Genomic DNA, 21,394 nt, shown 5'->3' on the forward strand with positions numbered 1-21,394 from the left:
CACCTGGTCCACCAGCATCTACCTGGTTGTAACCTCATTGTGGCAGATCACCTGGTCCACCATATTCTACCTGGTTAAAAACATTTACATTTAAGTCATTTAGCAGACGCTCTTATCCAGAGCGACTTACAGATTGGTGCATTCACCTTATGACATCCAGTGGAACAGCCACTTTACAATAGTGCATCTAAATCTTTTAAGGGGGGTGAGAAGGATTACTTTATCCTATCCTAGGTATTCCTTAAAGAGGTGGGGTTTCAGGTGTCTCCGGAAGGTGGTGATTGACTCCGCTGTCCTGGCGTCGTGAGGGAGTTTGTTCCACCATTGGGGGGCCAGAGCAGCGAACAGTTTTGACTGGGCTGAGCGGGAACTGTACTTCCTCAGTGGTAGGGAGGCGAGCAGGCCAGAGGTGGATGAACGCAGTGCCCTTGTTTGGGTGTAGGGCCTGATCAGAGCCTGGAGGTACTGAGGTGCCGTTCCCCTCACAGCTCCGTAGGCAAGCACCATGGTCTTGTAGCGGATGCGAGCTTCAACTGGAAGCCAGTGGAGAGAGCGGAGGAGCGGGGTGATGTGAGAGAACTTGGGAAGGTTGAACACCAGACGGGCTGCGGCGTTCTGGATGAGTTGTAGGGTTTAATGGCACAGGCAGGGAGCCCAGCCAACAGCGAGTTGCAGTAATCCAGACGGGAGATGACAAGTGCCTGGATTAGGACCTGCGCCGCTTCCTGTGTGAGGCAGGGTCGTACTCTGCGGATGTTGTAGAGCATGAACCTACAGGAACGGGCCACCGCCTTGATGTTAGTTGAGAACGACAGGGTGTTGTCCAGGATCACGCCAAGGTTCTTAGCGCTCTGGGAGGAGGACACAATGGAGTTGTCAACCGTGATGGCGAGATCATGGAACGGGCAGTCCTTCCCGGGAGGAAGAGCAGCTCCGTTTTGCCGAGGTTCAGCTTGAGGTGGTGATCCGTCATCCACACTGATATGTCTGCCAGACATGCAGAGATGCGATTCGCCACCTGGTCATCAGAAGGGGAAAGGAGAAGATTAATTGTGTGTCGTCTGCATAGCAATGATAGGAGAGACCATGTGAGGTTATGACAGAGCCAAGTGACTTGGTGTATAGCGAGAATAGGAGAGGGCCTAGAACAGAGCCCTGGGGGACACCAGTGGTGAGAGCACGTGGTGAGGAGACAGATTCTCGCCACACCACCTGGTAGGAGCGACCTGTCAGGTAGGACGCAATCCACGCGTGGGCCGCGCCGGAGATGCCCAACTCGGAGAGGCTGGAGAGGAGGATCTGATGGTTCACAGTATCGATGGCAGCCGATAGGTCTAGAAGGATGAGAGCAGAGGAGAGAGAGTTAGCTTTAGCAGTGCGGAGCGCCTCCGTGATACAGAGAAGAGCAGTCTCAGTTGAATGACTAGTCTTGAAACCTGACTGATTTGGATCAAGAAGGTCATTCTGAGAGAGATAGCGGGAGAGCTGGCCAAGGACGGCACGTTCAAGAGTTTTGGAGAGAAAAGAAAGAAGGGATACTGGTCTGTAGTTGTTGACATCGGAGGGATCGAGTGTAGGTTTTTTCAGAAGGGGTGCAACTCTCGCTCTCTTGAAGACGGAAGGGACGTAGCCAGCGGTCAGGGATGAGTTGATGAGCGAGGTGAGGTAAGGGAGAAGGTCTCCGGAAATGGTCTGGAGAAGAGAGGAGGGGATAGGGTCAAGCGGGCAGGTTGTTGGGCGGCCGGCCATCACAAGACGCGAGATTTCATCTGGAGAGAGAGGGGAGAAAGAGGTCAGAGCACAGGGTAGGGCAGTGTGAGCAGAACCAGCGGTGTCGTTTGACTTAGCAAACGAGGATCGGATGTCGTCGACCTTCTTTTCAAAATGGTTGACGAAGTCATCTGCAGAGAGGGAGGAGGGGGGGGGAGGAGGATTCAGGAGGGAGGAGAAGGTAGCAAAGAGCTTCCTAGGGTTAGAGGCAGATGCTTGGAATTTAGAGTGGTAGAAAGTGGCTTTAGCAGCAGAGACAGAAGAGGAAAATGTAGAGAGGAGGGAGTGAAAGGATGCCAGGTCCGCAGGGAGGCGAGTTTTCCTCCATTTCCGCTCGGCTGCCCGGAGCCCTAAAAACCTGGGTATGACAACTCACCTGGTCCACCAGCATGGCATTAGTGTGCATCTGGTCCTTCCCTGGTTGGTGGATCATGGCTGAGAGTCTGGAGGCAGCAGCCAGAGTAGAGGACAGAGCCTGGGCCCTCCTCATTGACTGGCTCTTCTCTACACACCGAGAGAGGGGGAACATTTTATATTACATTATTAGTTACCTTTCCTACTAGTACAATACAACTTCATTAATCTCAAGGGGCAATTCATTCCGGGCTGACAGGGTACTTCAAAGAGGACAAACACAACACTGACAATATAAAAAACAAATATAAACACTAAAGGCATCAGTTACGGTCAGTTTAGTACATTAGTACAGTATGTAACTACAGAATGTTCCTCTCAATATGTGAAAGTCCTGTTTTTCCATGTGGTTTCCAAAGAAATGCCTTGTCATGTTTCACAAACACAGGATGTGACATCATACATCCTGCACGGTAGCTTGTCTTTGTTTGGGAACAGGAGCCTGACACCCAGTGTTTCTGCATGACTCCAACGCAGACTAGGGCTGTACCGCAATAATGTAGGTGGCCTCTCCTCACTTCCCTTCTCCTCTCATCTATGGCCTCCTACCAACATGATATTGATATTAATGGCTCAGAAGGTTGTGCACAACAGGGTCACTGGTTCCCTTTCTTAATTTGGTCTTTTTTTTTGGTGCGGTCCAGACCGGCCTTGATTTCAACGTCAACTGACATAGAACGGCCAGAACGGCCTTGCTTTAGCCCAAACATACAGTAGATGTCTATGATTGGTTCAGATTGGGTCTGGTTTCACAAGTTTGGACAGCACAGTACAGCAAAAAAAATGTCTCAAAAGATGGTATGGGCAGGCAAGCAGGCAGGCAGGCAGGCTATGGAAAATGAACACAATTGCATTTTATCGTTGGCAAATTGAATGCACAAAGATATCGTGACGATATCCTGAATCAACAGCCTGATCAACTCTATGCTAAGGAGATGTGTTGCACTGCATGTGGAAAAAGTGGTCACAGTAGACACTGCTTTTCTGATCCACCCCCCTACTTTTTTTTATCTGTGGTATCTGTGACCAACAGATGCATATCTATATTCCCATGAAATCCAAAGATTATAGACTAATTAATTCATTTCAATTGACTGATTTCCTTATATGAAACAGGTAAAATTGTTGCACATGTGGTCTGCGGTTGTGAGGCCGGTTGGACGCACTGCCAAATTCTCTAAAACAAAGGAGGAGGATGCTTATGGTAATTCACATTAAATTATCTGGACACAGCTCTGGTGGACATTCTTGCAGTCAGCATGCCAAGTGCACACTCCCTCAAAACTTGTCACATATGTGCACATTTTAGTGTGTCCTTTTTTGTATGTGTCCCCAGCACAAGGTGCACCTGTGTAAAGATCATGCTGTTTAATCATCTTCTTGATATGCCACACCTGTCAGGTGCATTTCACCTCTTGGCAAAGGTGAAATGCTCACTAACAGGGATGTAAACAAATTTGTGCACAAAATTTGAGAGAAATCCGCTTTTTGTGCTTATGCAACATTTCTGGGATCTTTAATTTCAGCTCATGAAAAATGGGACCAATGCTTTACATATTGCGTTTATATTTTTGATCAGTGTCAATTAAGAACGGGCTGGCACGCTTAAGACCTTTGCTTGATATACCAATTGGTTTCATATAACCGCTCTCAACACTGCGGCAGACTACCTCGTTGGTTTTGGGTCAAATTCAAGCATAACACATAGCGGAAGAGGCGAAGCGAAAGGTTTTACGCAGCCCAAAGTCTGTCCACCAAAATAAATAATAATATTTTTTGAATGGAGGTCAATAAGTGTAGAATTTGGTCAATAGAAATGTAATTGCTAATTTGCTACGTGAGGCTTATTTGATCTAAAATCATTTTCGTAATGGTTAGGTTGTTACGAATGCACTGACATAAGTTGATTCACATGGCATTTCGGGGTTGTGCCTGTTGTCATGAAGATAGAGGACTCATCATGGATATAACATGTTTTAGCATGGACATTGCCATTTTAGAGGAGTCAACTGGGTGGGGATTCCTATGAGTTGGGAGCAATAAGCCAATGAAGAAGAAGAAAATGTACTACCTTAAAATGTAGATAGCCTCAAGAGTTTCTGCTAAATGACCAAAATGTAAATGTAAATACAAACAAAGCAAAGCATGTTGGGAATTATTCCAATGGGCTCAGCTCCCAAACAAGTACACATTTGGTCGTTGTGGCCCAGATCCAAATCTGAATTAATACAAATGTCCAGGCAATGTTTAAACAGTTTGAACATCACATTACAGTACGGCACAGTTTAGTACATTAGAGCAAAATAGAGTACAGTACAGCATGGTACGGTACAGGACAGTCAAGTTTTATTCAGTAGAGTACAGTAGAACACAGTACACTACGGTACAGTTCTGTTTTATTCAGTACAGTAGAGTACAGTGTATTTTAATTCAGTAGAGTACAATAAGGTCCAGTACAGTAAAGTTCAGTAGAGGAGAGTCCATTAGAGTAAGGTAGGGTACAATACAGTACACTATACTTGACCTTTACTTTACAGCTCTACTGTTCTCTACTGTCTCTGGCCCCCTCCCAGTTAGGGGGGAGTGATGAGCTCTACAGCAGAGTCTCACAACTAAATCGCTGGTTGAAAACTGTTTTCTGCCCCTCCCAAAAGATAGAATTTGTAGATAATTGGCCCGCTTTCTGGGACTCACCCACAAACAGGACCAAGCCTGGCCTGCTGAGGAGTGACAGACTCCATCCGAGCTGGAAGGGTGCTCTCATCTTATCTATCAACATAGACAGGGCTCTAACTCCTCTAGCTCCACAATGAAATAGGATGCAGGCCAGGCAGCAGGCTGTTAGCCAGCCTGCCTGCTTAGTGGAGTCTGCCACTAGCACAGTCAGTGTAGTCAGCTCAGCTATCCCCACTGAGACCGTGTCTGTGCCTCGACCAAGGTTGGACAAAACTAAACATGGCGGTGTTCGCCTCAGCAATCTCACTAGAATAATGACCTCCTCCATTCCTGCCATTATTGAAAGAGATCGTGATACATCACATCTCAAAATAGGGCTACTTATGGTTAGATACCTTACTTCAAAGGCAGTTATAGTCAATGAACTAATCACTGATCATAATCTTGATGTGATTGGCCTGACTGAAACATGGCTTAAGCCTGATGAATTTATTGTGTTAAATGAAGCCTCACCTCCTGGTTACACTAGTGACTATATCCGCCATGCATCCTGCAAAGGCAGAGGTGTTGCTAACATTTACGATAGCACATTTCAATTTGAGCTCTAGTCATGAAATCTATGCAGCCTACTCAATCGCTTTTTATAGCTACTGTTTACAGGCCTCCTGGGCCATATACAGCGTTCCTCATTGAGTTCCCTGAATTCCTATCGACCTTGTAGTCATAGCTGATAATATTCAAATTTTTGGTGACTTTAATATTCACATGGAAAAGTCCACAGACCCACTCCAAAGGGCTTTCGGAGCCATCATCGACTCAGTGGGTTTTGTCCAACATGTCTCTGGACCTACTCACTGTCACAGTCATACTCTGGACCTAGTTTTGTCCCATGGAATAAATGCTGTGGATCTTAATGCTTTTCCTCATAATCCTGGACTATCGGATCACCATTTTATTACATTTGCAATTGCAACAAATAATCTGCTCAGACCCCAAACAAGGAGCATCAAAAGTTGTGCTATAAATTCTCAGACAACACAAAGATTCCTTTATGCCCTTCCAGACTCCCTCTGCCTACCCAAGGACGTCAGAGGACAAAAATCAGTTCACCTCTTCAACCTATGGGGGCGCTATGTCATTATTGGATAAAAAAACGTGCCCGTTTTAAGCGCAATATTTTGTCACGAAAAGATGCTCGACTATGCATATAATTGGCAGCTTTGGAAAGAAAACACTCTGACGTTTCCAGAACTGCAAAGATATTATCTGTGAGTGCCACAGAACTCATGCTACAGGCGAAACCAAGATGAAACCTCAAACAGGAAATTAGCAGAATTTTTGAGGCTCTGTTTTCCATCGTCTCCTTATATGGCTGTGAATGTGCCATGAACGAGCATAAGCTCTCTGCCGTTCGTCCAAGGTGTCTGCAGCATTGTGACGTATTTGTAGGCATATCATTGGAAGATTGGCCATAAGAGACTACATTTGCCAGGGGTCCGCCCAGTGTCCTTTGTCTAAATTGGTGCGTAAACTTCAGCTGCAGGCATTTTCCCATGGGATTCAGAGGGGAAAGCACACTTCCACGAACGATATATCATCGAAGAGATATGTGAAAAACACGTTGAGGATTGATTCTAAACAACATTTACCATGTTTCAGTCGATATTATGGAGTTAATTTGGAAAAAAGTTTGGCGTTTTAACGAATGAATTTTCGGGTTTTTTTGGTAGCCAAACATGACGCAGAAAACGGACCGATTTCTCCTGCACAAATAATCTTTCAGGAAAAACTGAACATTTGCTATCTAACTGAGAGCTTTATTTGAATGGTTTTCTGGTTTTTGTGAAAATGTTGCCTGCTGAATGCTAACGCTAAATGCTAATGCTAGCTATCAATAGCTATCAATACTGTTACACAAATGCTAGTTTTGCTATGGTTGAGAAGCATATTTTTGAAAATCTGAGATGACAGTGTTGTTAACAAAAGGCTAAGCTTGAGAGCTAGCATATTGATTTCATTTCATTTGCGATTTTCATGAATAGTTAACGTTGTGTTATGCTAATGAGCTTGCGGATAGATTTACACAATCCTGGAGACAGGTTTTTTTAGTAGCTAAACGTGACGCACAAAATGGAGCGATTTCTCCTAAACAAATAATCTTTCAGGAAAAACTGAACATTTGCTATCTAACTGAGAGTCTCCTCATTGAAAACATCCGAAGTTCTTCAAAGGTAAATGATTTTATTTGAATGGTTTTCTGGTTTTTGTGAAAATGTTGCCTGCTGAATGCTAACGCTAAATGCTAATGCTAGCTATCAATAGCTATCAATACTGTTACACAAATGCTAGTTTTGCTATGGTTGAGAAGCATATTTTTGAAATTTGAGATGACAGTGTTGTTAACAAAAGGCTAAGCTTGAGAGCTAGCATCTTGATTTCATTTCATTTGCGATTTTCATGAATAGTTAACGTTGCGTTATGGTAATGAGCTTAAGGCTGTATTCACGATCCCGGATCCGGGATGGCTCGCCGCAAGAAGTTAACCACCTAACTGAGGAACTCAATTTCACCTTGCGCAATACCCTAGATGCAGTTGCACCCGCTGGTATACAGAAAATACCCAAGCTCTGAAGCAAGCTTCCAGAAAATTGTAACGGAAATGGCGCCACACCAATCAGCAGTAATAAATTCATGAACTTCTTTGAGGCTACCCTGGGGCGGCCTAGTGGTTAGAGTGTTGGACTAGTACTTGGAAGGTTGCAAGTTCAAACCCCTGAGCTGACACGGTACAAATCTGTCGTTCTGCCCCTGAACAGGCAGTTAACCCACTGTTCGTAGGCAGTTAAGAATTTGTTCTTAACTGACTTGCCTAATTAAATAAAGGTAAATAATAATTAGAAAGCAAATTACGGACTCCTCTTTAAATCTGCCTATTCCTCCTGAGCTCAGTTGTCCAGGACCTAGGATCAAGAGAGACACTCAAGTGTTTCAGTACTATATCGCTTGACACAATGATGAAAATAATCATGGCCTCTAAACCTTCAAGCTGCATACTGGACCCTATTCCAACTAAACTACTGAAAGAGCTGCATCCTGTGCTTGGCCCTCCTATGTTGAACATAATAAACGGCTCTCTATCCACCGGATGTGTACCAAACTCACTAAAAGTGGCAGTAATAAAGCCTCTCTTGAAAAAGCCAAACCTTGACCCAGAAAGTATAAAAAACTATCGGCCTATATCAAATCTTCCATTCCTCTCAACATTTTTTGAAAAAGCTGTTGCGCAGCAACTCACTGCCTTCCTGAAGACAAAAGATGTATACGAAATGCTTCCGTCTGGTTTTAGACCCCATCATAGCACTGAGACTGCACTTGTGATGGTGGTAAATTACCTTTTAATGGCATCAGACCGAGGCTCTGCATCTGTCCTCATGCTCCTAGACCTTAGTGCTGCTTTTGCTACCATCGATCACCACATTCTTTTGGAGAGATTGGAAACACAAGTTGGTCTACACGGACAAGTTCTGACCTGGTTTAGACCTTATCTGTCGCAAAGATATCAGTTAGTCTCTGTGAATGGTTTGTCCTCTGACAAATCAACTGTAAATGTCGGTGTTCCACAAGGTTCCGTTTTAGGACCACTATTGTTTTCACTATATATTTTACCTCTTGGGGATGTCATTCGAAAACATAATGTTAACTTTCACTGCTACGCGGATGACACACAGCTGTACCTTTCAATGAAACATGGTGAAGCCCCAAATTTCGCTATAACCTCGCTAGAAGCCTGTGTTTCAGAAATAAGGAAGTGGATGGCTGCAAACTTTCTACTTTTAAACTTGGACAAAACAGAGATGCTTGTTCTTTGTCCCAAGAAACAAAGAGATATTCTGTTGAATCTGACAATTAATCTTGATGGTTGTACAGTCGTCCCAAATAAGACTGTGAAGGACATCGGCGTTACTCTGGACCCTGATCTCTTTTGACGAACATATCAAGACTGTTTCAATGACAGCTTTTTTCCATCTACGTAACATTGCAAAAATCAGAAACTTTCTGCCCAAAAATGATGCATAAAAATGTATCCATGCTTTTGTTACTTCTAGGTTAGACTACTGCAATGTCCTACTTTCCGGCTACCCGGATAAAGCACTAAATAAACTTAAGTTAGTGCTAAATACGGCTGCTAGAATCCTGACTAGAACCAAAATGTATCATATTACCCCAGTGCTAGCCTCCCTACACTGGCTTCCTGTTAAGGCAAGGGCTGATTAAGGTTTTACTGCTAACCTACAAAGCATTACATGGGCTTGCTCCTACCTATCTTTCTGATTTGGTCCTGCCGACATAACTACACGTACGTTACGGTCACAAGACGCAAGCCTCCTAATTGTTCCTATAATTTCTAAGCAAACAGCTGGAGGCAGGGCTTTCTCCTATAGAGCTCCATTTTTATGGAATGGTCTGCCTACCCATGTGAGAGACTCGGTCTCAACCTTTAAGTCTTTACCGAAGACACATCTCTTCAGTGGGTCATATGATTGAGTGTAGTCTGGCCCAGGAGTGGGAAGGTGAACGGAAAGGCTCTGGAGCAACGAACCGCCCTTGCTGTCTCTGCCTGGCCGGTTCCCCTCTTTCCACTGGGATTCTCTGCCTCTAACCCTATTACAGTCACTGGCTTACTGGTGCTCTTTCATGCCATCCCTATGAGGGGTGCGTCACTTGAGTGGGTTGAGTCACTGACGTGATCTTCCTGTCTGGGTTGGCGCTCCCCCCTGGGTTTGCCGTGGCGGAGATATTTGTGGGCTATACTTAGGATGATAAATTGGTGGTTGAAGATATCCCTCTAGTGGTGTGGGGGCTGTGCTTTGGCAAAGTGGGTGGGGTAATATCCTTCCTGTTTGGCCCTGTCCGGGGGTATCATCGGATGGGGCCACAGTGTCTCCTGACCCCTCCTGTCTCAGCCTCCAGTATTTATGCTGCAGTAGTTTGTGTCGGGGGGCTAGGGTCAGTTTGTTATATCTGGAGTACTTCTCCTCTCTTATCCGGTGTCCTGTGTGAATTTAATGTTCTCTCTAATTATCTCTTTCTTTCTCTCTCTCGGAGGACCTGAGCCCTAGAACCATGCCTCAGGACTACCTAGCATGATGACTCCTTGCTGTCCCCAGTTCACCTGGCCGTGCTGCTGCTCCAGTTTCAACTGTTCTGCCAGCGGCTATGGAATCCTGACCTGTTCACCGGACGTGCTACCTGTCCCAGCCCTACTGTTTTCAACTCTCTAGAGACAGCAGGAGTGGTAGAGATACTCTTAATGATCAGCTATGAAAAGCCAACTGACATTTACTCCTGAGGTGCTGACTTGACCATGCTGGTCATTTATGAACATTTGAACATCTTGGCCATGTTCTGCTATAATCTCCAACCGGCACAGCCAGAAGAGGACTGGCCACCCCTCATAGCCTGGTTCCTCTCTAGGTTTCTTCCTAGGTTTTGGCCTTTCTAGGGAGTTTTTCCTAGCCACTGTGCTTCTACACCTGCATTGCTTGCTGTTTGGGGTTTTAGGCTGGGTTTCTGTACAGCACTTTGAGATATCAGCTGATGTACGAAGGGCTATGTAAATACATTTGATTTTGATTTGCTGTATTATACTGTAGTATATAATACCTTTCTTTACTGTACTGTGTACTGAATTGTGATGTAGTGCTCTACTGTACTGCTGTGTTCTACTGTACTATACTGTACTGTGCTGTTCAAACTTGTGAAACAAAGATGTCTGTAATTTGTTCCGGTTCAGAATAAATCTGAACCGAACATAGATGTCTATGCTTGATTCAGATTTGATCCAGACCAGACCATAAATCAACATCCTTGGAATGATACAGAGAAAATGTATAAATGCTCACTAGCTTTGTCCTCCTTCCCAGGATCATGCCCCATGCTCGAAATAACTCAACCGCTAGTTTGCCTGTCTGTAAAGAGAAGCGCAGGCTGTAAATTGATCCTGCTGCTCTGATTAGATAGAGATAACCTGTATCCGTTCACTTGCTTCATATTTCAACCTGTAACTTCTTATCGCACTTCATTCAATTTTACACGCAAAAACTGCAGTGTAGACATTTGACCACAACCCCACTCTTCGAAAAAAAGGTTATGGATAGAACCAAATAGGGTTATTTTGTTGGCTTCATATATAGCACCCCTAATGATTCTATATAGAACACATGTTGTAGGGTTCTTTGATCATAACCCCAGGAGTTCTTGTTCACTGAACTAAAATTGGTTCCATATAGGGTAGTGATACATGGGTTGACTCATAACCCACAGTTCCGCAGTTAAATATGCTTGGTCGGGAAGGTTTAGGGTCATGAAATATTATGTGGGCAGGTGGGTGGCAGTCAGTTTGAATACAAAGAAAACAATACCTTAAAAAATCCATAAATGTGTAATTCTTGTGCAATTTATGTCTTTAGGCTACATTTAGTTTTTTCTTTCATTATTTTAGGCTATCTGGCATTAGTGTGTAAGCCTAAACTTTAGGGCCTAACTGTACACGAGCCAAATAGCCCACATGACAATTGCCATTTGATTTTGGGAATGGGCAGAAAAAGTTAATGTCATCCACAGAGGCAAAAAGGACAATGTCAGAGTTTAATTCAATAAGAGAAAAGCTGTGAAATGAGTGTTGAAAATAAAGAGAAGGTACAGCCAGAAAAGTAATGTTTGAAGTGTTAAAAGAGGATGATAGCGGTGCTGGCTATGTTATGTGAGATGATTGTGACTGTCGAATTGCTATACAGATTAGACAGTCACAAGACATCAAACAGGCCTATGTCACGTCAAGGGAACTGTAGCTTACTGTTCAGAAGGGTCAAATGAAAACTGAAATATGGACACTGACTCTAGGTCTATAACCTTTCGCATAGCCTTAATATTAACTCCTGCAGAATTAAGCATTTCTTGCAGTACAAATATACACTAAATGTAGGAAATTATTTGACTCGGGAGGATGTTTTTATGACTACCTCATCTCTGCACCCCACACATACATCTGTAAGGTCCCTCAGTCGAGCAGTGAATTTCAAACACTGATTCAACCACAAAGAACAGGGAGGTATTTCAATGACTCGCAAAGGGCACCTATTAGTCAGTGGTGTAAAGCACTTAAGTAAAAATACTTTAAAGTACTAATTAAGTAATTTTTTGGGGTATCTGTACTTTACTATTTATATTTTGGACTACTTTTACTTCACTACATTCCTTAAGAAAATATTGTACTTTTTACTCCATACATTTTCCTTGACACCCAAAAGTACTCATTACATTTTGAATGCTTAGCAGGACAGGAAAATAGTCAAATTCACGCACTTATCAACTGAACATCCCTGGTCATCCCTACTGCCTCTTATCTGGCGGACTCACTAAACACACATGCTTCGTTTGTAAATTATGTCTGAATGTTGGAATGTGCCCGTGGCTTTCCGTAAAAAAATGTTTTTTTAAATGGTGCCATCTGGTTTGCTTAATATAAGGAATTTGAAATTATTTATACTTTTACTTTTGATACTTAAGTATATTTTAAACCAAATACTGTCCTTCCTTTATCCAAGTAGAATTTTCTTGGGTGACTTTTACTTGAGTAATTTTCTTTATTAAAGGCAGCTTTACTTTTACTCAAGTATGATAATTGGATACTTTTTCCACCACTGCTATTAGTAGATGGGGACAAAAAACAAAAAAACATTGAATATCCCTTTGAGCATGGTGAAGTTATTGATTACACTTTGGATGGTGTATCAATACACCCAGTCACTACAAAGATACAGGTGTCCTTCCTAACTCAACTGCCGGAAAGGAAGGAAAGCGCTCAGGGATTTCATCATGAGGGCAATGGTTGTGATAGGAGAAAACTGAGGATGGATCAACAACATTATCGTTACTCCAGAATGCTTACTGATATGACAGAGTGAAAAAAAGGAAGCCTGTACAGAATACAAATATTCCAAAACATGCATCGTGGTTGCGATAAGGCACTAAAGTAAAACTGCAAAAAAATGTGTCAAAGAAATTAACTTTATGTCCTGAATACAAAATGTTATTTTTGGGGCAAACACAACATACCACTGACTACAATTCTTCATATTTCAAATCATATAAAATCAAATTGTATTGGTCACATACATACAGGCCTCCAGAGTGGCGCAATGGTCTAAGGCACTGCATCACAGTTGCTAGAGGTCCGTGGGGCAACGCACAATTGGCCTAGCGTCGTAAGGGTTAGGGAGGGCTTGGCCGGTAGGGATATCCTTGTCTCATCGCGCACCAGCGACTCCTGTGGCGGGCCGGGCACAGTGCGCGCTAACCAAGGTTGCCAGGTACACAGTGTTTCCTTCGACACATTGGTGCGGGTGGCTTCCGGGTTGGTTGCGCGCTGTGTTAAGAAGCAGTGTGGCTTGGTTGGGTTGTGTATCGGAGGACGCATAACTTTCAACCTTTGTCTCTCCGGAGCCCGTACGGGAGTTGTAGCGATGAGACAAGATAGTAGCTACTAAACAATTGGATACCACGAAATTGGGGAGAAAAAGGGGTAAAAAAATAAATAATAATAATATATATATATTTTTCAATGACACTGCTGCAAGGTATACAGTGTTTCCTCCGACACATTGATGTGGCTGGCTTCTGGGTTAAGCGGGCATTGTGTCAAGAAGCAGTGCGGCTTGGTAGGGTCATGTTTCAGAGGACACATGGCTCTTGACCTTCGCTTCTCCCGAGTCTGTATGGGAGTTGCAACAATGAGACAAGACTGTACCTACCAATTGGATGCCACAAAATTACAGAGAAAACATATATTTTTTTGTATAAACAACTGACCACACAACTACTGATGGCAACAACACAATTACAGACCATAACCACTGCACACAACTCCTGACCATGCAACTACTGAACCACAACTATTGACCACAACCACATAACGACTGACCACAACTACTAACTACAAGCACACAACTACGGACCCCAATCAAACAACTACCGACCACACAAATACTGACTGCAACATCAGCATTACAGACCAAAACTACTGCACACAACTCCTGACCACAACTCCTGACCAAGCAACTTCTGAACCACGCAACTAACGATCACAACTAGAGGTCGACCGATTATGATTTTTTTTAAACGCAGATACCGATACCGATTATTGGAGGACAAATAAAGCCGATACCGACGATTTTTAAAATGTATTTGTAATAATGACAATTACAACAATACTGAATGAACACTTATTTTAACTTAATATAATACAAGCATAAAATCAATTTAGCCTCAAATAAATAATGAAACATGTTCAATTTGGTTTAAATAATGCAAAAACAAAGTGTTGGAGAAGAAAGTAAAAGTGCAATATGTGCCATGTAAGAAAGCTAACATTTAAGTTCTTTGCTCAGAACATGAGAACATATGAAAGCTGGTGGTTCCTTTTAACATGAGTCAATATTCCCAGGTATTCCCAGGTAAGAAGTTTTAGGTTGTAGTTATTATAGGAATTATAGGACTATTTCCCTCTATACCATTTGTATTTCATTAACCTTTGACTATTGGATGTTCTTATAGGCACTTTAGTATTGCCAGTGTAACAGTATAGCTTCCGTCCCTCTCCTCGCTCCTCCCTGGGCTTGAACCGGGAACACAATGACAACAGCCACCCTCGAAGCAGCGTTACCCATGCAGAGCAAGGGGAACAACCCCTCCAAGTCTCAGAGCTAGTGACGTTGGAAACGCTATTAGCGCGCACCCCGCTAACTAGTTAGCAATTTCACATCACATCGTTACACCAGCCTCATCTCGGGAGTTGATAGGCTTGAAGTCATAAACAGCAGAGCTGCTGGCAAAACGCACAAAAGTGCTGTTTGAATGAATGCTTACGAGCCTGCTGCTGCCTACCATCGCTCAGTCAGATTGCTCTATCAAATCATAGACTTAATTATAACAGACAGAAATGCCAGCCTTCATTAATATGGTCGAATCCGGAAACTATCATCTCGAAAACAAGACGTTTATTCTTTCAGTGAAATACGGAACCGCTCCGTATTTGATCTAACGGGTGGCATCCATCAGTCTAAATATTCCTGTTACATTGCACAACCTTCAATGTTATGTCATAATTACGTAAAATTACTGAACACTAATGACCACAACTATTGATCACAACCACACAACTACTGACCACAACTATTGATCACAACCATACAACTACTTACCAAAACTACTGACCACAACTACTGACCACAACCACACAACTACTGAACACAACTAATGAACCACACAACTACTGACCGCAACATCACAATTACAGACCATAACTACTGCACACAACTCCAGACACACAACTACTGACCACGCAACTACTGAACCACACAACTAATGATCACAACCACACAACTACTGACCACAACCACACAACTACTGGCCACAACTAATAAACCACAACTACTGACCACAACACTACTGACCACAACTACTGACAAGAATGACTGACCACACTTATTTATCACAACCACACAACTACTGAACCACACAAGTACTTACTAAAACACTTACCAAAATGATTGACCACAACTACGGACCAAAACTACTGACCACAACCACACAACACAACTCTCACATGTTCAGACTATCCTATCAATCAACCAAAATCAAACTTCAACTTCAACTAAAATCAAACTTAATTTACACTGAAGTTTGGAATTGGAACAGAAATATATTACACAGATCTCACGATACAGCTGTTTTAGTAATGGCATCAACAACTTTTTCTATACAAAACTGCCGTTTTGACCACTTTCCGAACAAGTTAGACAATGAAACCTTTCAAAACTTTCAAATTATAACAGTGGGATGGCACATTTTAAGCATGAGACAATGAGCAAACACAGTAACTTGACGAAAATCAGCTACCGTACCCACTTTTCCTAACAATGTAGCAAAATCTTAAAGGGTATGACACCTTTGTCTCCTTCTTTGCTATTCAAATCTGAAATAAGAACGGAAATATCTACTACCAGTCAATAGGTACAGCTGTTTAGTAACCACATCAACTAATTTAGGTAACTTCCCACTGTTGAATAACTGCCATGGAACTTTTTAGAACTTTCAAATTATAATAACGGTGGAGCACATTCTAAGCATGAGACAATGAGTAAACATTGTGACTTCGTCTACCTTGACCACTTTTCCCAACAACGTTTCGTAGACAAAAAATGTAAAGGGTATGACACCTTGCTTTACTTCTATTATATTCAAATCTGAAATCAGAACAGCAATAACTACTACCAATCCCCCCACAACCTCCCTTCAACAATACATTGATTCCTTTATCGTACCAATCAGTCCAGTTCAACCTCCTTTCATATGTTAATCCCTCCATCCATTATTATTATTGTGGTGTTTGCAAAGCAAAACCCCCCACTTAAATCTTCAAAATACTTACATCTTCAACTTACTTCTGATTAATAATAATAATAATAATAATAATAATAATTGTTTAACAGGCTACTCCTTAAGAAATGCTATTCAAACTTTAAAATGTGTAGACTGGCTCGGACCAGTGGGCTTACATACAACTTTTTGATATCTTTTAACTACTGACCACAAACATTTAACAAATCATTGACCACAACCACACAACTACTTACAATAACCACACAACTACTGACCACAACTACTAAACATTGAAACTACTGACCACCACTACTGACCACAATCACTGACCAAAACTATTGACCACAGCCACAAAACTACTGACAACAACCACAACAACTGACCGCAAATATTAACCCCAACAACACAACATACCATAGCTACTGACCACAACCAATGACCACATCTTCAGAAGAAAAACTCCTGACCACAACCACACAAATACTGAACAAAACTCCTGACCAAAACCACTGACAACTACAATGAAACTACTAACCTCAACCACAGAACTACTGAACCACACAAATACTGATCACAACTACTGACCACAAACATTAATCAAAATCACAGACCACAGCCACACAACTACTAACCAAAACAACACAACTGCTGACCACAAGTACTGGCCAAAACCACACAACTACTGACCACAAGTACTGGCCAAAACCACACAACTACTGGCCACAACTACTGACCACAACCACAAAACTACTGACCAAAACCACACAACTACTGACCACAACCACACAACTACTTACAATAACCACACCACAACTGACCACAACTACTCACCAAAACCACTGACCACAACTACTGACCACAACTACGGACAAATACAACTGACCACAAGTATTGTCCAAAATCCCTGATCACAACTACTGACCACAAGCACACAAATACTGACCACAAGCACATAAATACTGACCACAAACACACAACTACTTACCACAAACAGATTACTAGTGACCCCAAATCTACTGAACCACACAACTACTGACAAAAACAACTGACCACAAACATTGACCAAAATCCCTGACCATAACTACTAACCACAAACACACAACTAATGGCCATAACCACACTACTGAACAAAATTCTTGAGCACAACTCCTAACCACAAAAACACAACTACTGACCACAACCACAAAACTACTGACCAAAACTACTGACCACAAACTTTGACCAAAATCATTGACCACAACTATTGACCACAACCACACAACTACCTCCGGTAGTAGTTGGCAAACCCTAAGAACCGCTGCACCACCTTTACAGTGGTTGTAGTCAGCCAATTACGCACGGCTGAAATGCGGTCATTCTCCATCTCCACCCCTGACTCGGACAGGCGGTACCCTAGGAAGGAGACGGACTGTTGGAAGAACAGACATTTCTCAGCCTTAACGTACAGGTCATGCTCCAACAGTCGACCAAGCACCTTGAGCACCAGATACACATGCTCGGCGCATGTAGCGGAGTATATTAGAATGTCATCTATATACACAACTTCCCGTGCAGGTCCCTGAAAATCTCGTCTGGAAAGGATTGGAAGATGGGTGGAGAATTCATCAACCCGTAAGGCATGAAGAGGTACTCATAGTGCTCAGAGGTGGTACTAAATGCCGTCTTCCACTCATCCCCCTCCTGGATATACACCAGGTTGTATGCACTCCTGAGAACCAATTTGGTGAAGAAGCGCGCCCCATTCAATGACTCGGTCACACTGGCTATGAGAGGCAGCGGGTAACTATACTTCACCGTGATCTGATTTAACCTCTTAAGTCGACCCTCTACTTTTTTGAACATTCTGTTAAAAATCGCGCAACATTTCAGCGCCCTGCTACTCATGCCAGGAATATAGTATATGCATTTGCTTAGTCTGTGTGGATAGAAAACACTCAGACGTTTAAAAAACTGGTTAAATCACTGCTGTGGCTTTACCAGAACGGCATTTACATCGAAAAGCACAGGAAAAACTGATCACTGAAAATGGGAAAATATATCCATGCGCTACTTGATCCCATTGATAAAGGTGAACCACAATTAATTGACTGAGGTTGCAGTACCTACAGCTTCCACACGGTGTCTAGAGTCTTGTCATTTCCCTTCGAGTTTTTTCTTGGTCAAACACATGCAGGACACCGTATCTCCTCCGGTCTAGGACCGGATATTTTCGTTGAGTTTCTAGCCGGACATTTTTCCAGACGGACAGCTAATGATCTTTACATCGCCTCCTGATGAATTTTATCGCTTATTAACGTTTACTAATACCTAAAGTTGCATTACAAACGTATTTCGAAGTGTTTTGTGAAAGTTTATCGTCGACTTTTTGAATTTTAAAAAATGACGTTACGTTTTGAAACAATGTTTTTTTAGTTTATCACACAGTCTACATATAACGATATCTAGGCTTTATATGGACCGATTTAATCGAAATAAAGACCCAAATAGTGTTTATGGGACATCTAGGAGTGCCAACAAAGAAGATGGTGAAAGGTAATGAATGTTTTCTATTTTATTGTGCGGTTTGTGTAACGCCGAAATGCTAATTATTTTGTTTACGTCCCCTGTGGGTCTTTTGGGGTGTTGCATGCTATCAGATAATAGCTTCTCATGCTTTCGCCGAAAAGCATTTTAAAAATCTGACTTGTTGCCTGGATTCACAACGAGTGTAGCTTTAATTCGATACCCTGCATGTGTATTTTAATGAACTTTTGAGTTTTAACTAATACTATTAGCATTTAGCGTAGCGCATTTGCATTTCCAGAGCTCTAGTTGGGACGCAAGCGTCCCGAGTAGAAGCAACAGGTTAAACCCCTATAGTCAATGCACTGGCGTAAACCTCCATCCTTCCTCTTCACAAAGAAACTCGAGGAGGCAGGTGAAGTGGAAGGCCGAATGTATTCCTGTCCCAGAGATTCGGTGACATATGTTTCCATAGCCACCGTCTCCTCCTGTGACAGAGGATACAGGTGACTCCTGGGAAGTGCTGCGTCTACCAGGAGATTTATCGCACAATCCCCCAGTCGATGGGGTGGTAGTTGAGTCGCCTTTCTTTTACAGAAGGCGGAGCCAAATCGGCATATTCAGGGGGGATGTGCATGGTGGAGACCTGGTTTGGACTCTCCACCGTAGTTTCACCTATGGAAACACCTATACACCTCCCTGAACACTGACGTGACCCTCCCTTGAGGGCCTTCTGTTGCCACGAAATAGTGGGGTCATGATAGGCCAACCAGGGAAGCCCCAACACCACAGGAAACGCAGAAGAATCGATCAGAAAGAGACTAATTCTCTCCTCATGACCTTCCTGCGTTATCATACATAGTGGAGCTGTGACCTCCCTAATCAGGCCCGACCCTAAAGGACGACTATCTAAGGAATGTACAGGAAAGGGCACATCAACAGGAACAATAGGGATCCCTAATCTAAGAGCAAACGAACGGTCAATAACGTTCCCAGCTGCGCCTGAATCTACTAGCGCCTTATTCTAGGAATGCGGGGAAAACTCAGGAAATTCTATAAATACACACGTGCACAACAGGAAGCTCTGGGTGAGTTGGGTGCCTACACACCTGGGATGATCCACCAGTGCCCTGCCTGCTGCCTCGACTTCATGGGGAACCTCTCCAGCACCCACCAGCAGTGTGTCCTCTGCGGCCACAGGTAGTGCAGGAAACGCCCCCTCCCCCCTCTGGTCACCCTTAGAGCAGCACCTCCGAGCTCCATAGGTGTAGGATCGTAGGTGCTGGGAGATGGAATGGACGGACCCCGATCCGGACGTCCGTGGGTGGCAAACAGGTTATCCAGCCGGATGGATAAATCCACCAGCTGGTCGAGGGTAAGGGTGGTGTCCCTGCAGGCCAGCTCCCGACGAACGTCCTCACGTAGACTACACCGGTAATGGTCGATCAGGGCCCTCTCATTCCATCCCATGCTGGAAGCCAGGGTCCTGAAGTCCAGTGCGAATTCCTGTGCGCTCCTCATCCTCTGTCTGAGATGGAACAAGCGTTCCTCATTGCGTCTATACTTCCCCATTCAGCGTTGGCCCACTCAAGCGCTTTCGCCGACAGACAGGAGATGAGGGCGGACATGCTCTTGTATCCCGAGGGAGCCGGGTAGAGCTCCAACTAGAGCAGGAACCCCTGGCACCCGGCAGCCGTCCCATCATATGCGCTCGGGAGCAAAAGCCGAATCCCACTGGGTCCAGGTGAAGGAGGAGTGGACAGCGGAATGGGTTGTGGTGTTGGTCGGGGTGAAGTTGATGGGGGCGTGGGAAAACCCCCTCTCTCCCATCGCTCCATGGTGAGCCTTCCTCCACTGGTACCGGAGGACTGGGTGCACCGGCTGACTCCATATTAGTTGGTGCGTGATTCTGTCAAGTGTCATTGTGCAGCGGTGAGGATAGAGTCAGGCGCAGGACACAGAACTGAGTAAAATAACTTACTTTACTCGAAAAGAAACAACCATAAAATTCCACGCAGGGAAAACACACCACAACACAGCAGTCTAATAACACTCAACAAGGACCAATCACGCACAAAACATATTGGGAACCAGAGGGTTATATAGGGAAAATAATTATAATGTAATGGGAACCAGGTGTGTACAATCAAGACAAAACTAATAGAAAAAGAAACGTAGATCGGTGGCAGCTGGAAAGCCGGTGACGACGACCGCAGAACGCCGCCCGAAAAAGGAGGCCCCAACTTCGGTGGAAGTCGTGACAGATGTATTATTAGCTACAGTAACTAGCCACAGTGCATTTGAACTCAAATGAGCTACTTACGTAGCTAGCTAATTTACATACTATATAGATAGCTAGCTAAGTTAATTACATATGACCAGCTACTAGGCTGGACACATGATATTTTTAACAGGGCGCCAGGCTGCCCTGCATCACGCATTCCTGGCATCAATTACTCACATCTGCCTTCCATCGTCACACGCTTCAGCGATATTGAACTCTGTACTCACTTATCTGTTGAATACCTCCCCTATATTTGTCAGTTTCCCTGCTCTATTCCCTGCTGATACATTGATCGTTTTTTTCTTT

The 21,394-nt window shown here is 43.5% G+C and overlaps 1 protein-coding gene across 1 annotated transcript in view; it reads right to left on the minus strand.

Annotated features, from left to right (window-relative positions):
• Window positions 1-21,394, minus strand: part of LOC135565117 (rho guanine nucleotide exchange factor 28-like) — a 32,621-nt gene that overhangs the window by 1,171 nt on the left and 10,056 nt on the right. The window contains exon 2 of the mRNA XM_065011151.1: window positions 2,147-2,274. Within this exon, the coding sequence (XP_064867223.1) occupies window positions 2,147-2,274 (128 nt within the window). The remainder of the gene's footprint in view (window positions 1-2,146; window positions 2,275-21,394) is intronic.

Source organism: Oncorhynchus nerka, linkage group LG27, assembly GCF_034236695.1.
Source record: "Oncorhynchus nerka isolate Pitt River linkage group LG27, Oner_Uvic_2.0, whole genome shotgun sequence".
In the NCBI taxonomy this organism is placed as follows: domain Eukaryota; kingdom Metazoa; phylum Chordata; class Actinopteri; order Salmoniformes; family Salmonidae; genus Oncorhynchus; species Oncorhynchus nerka.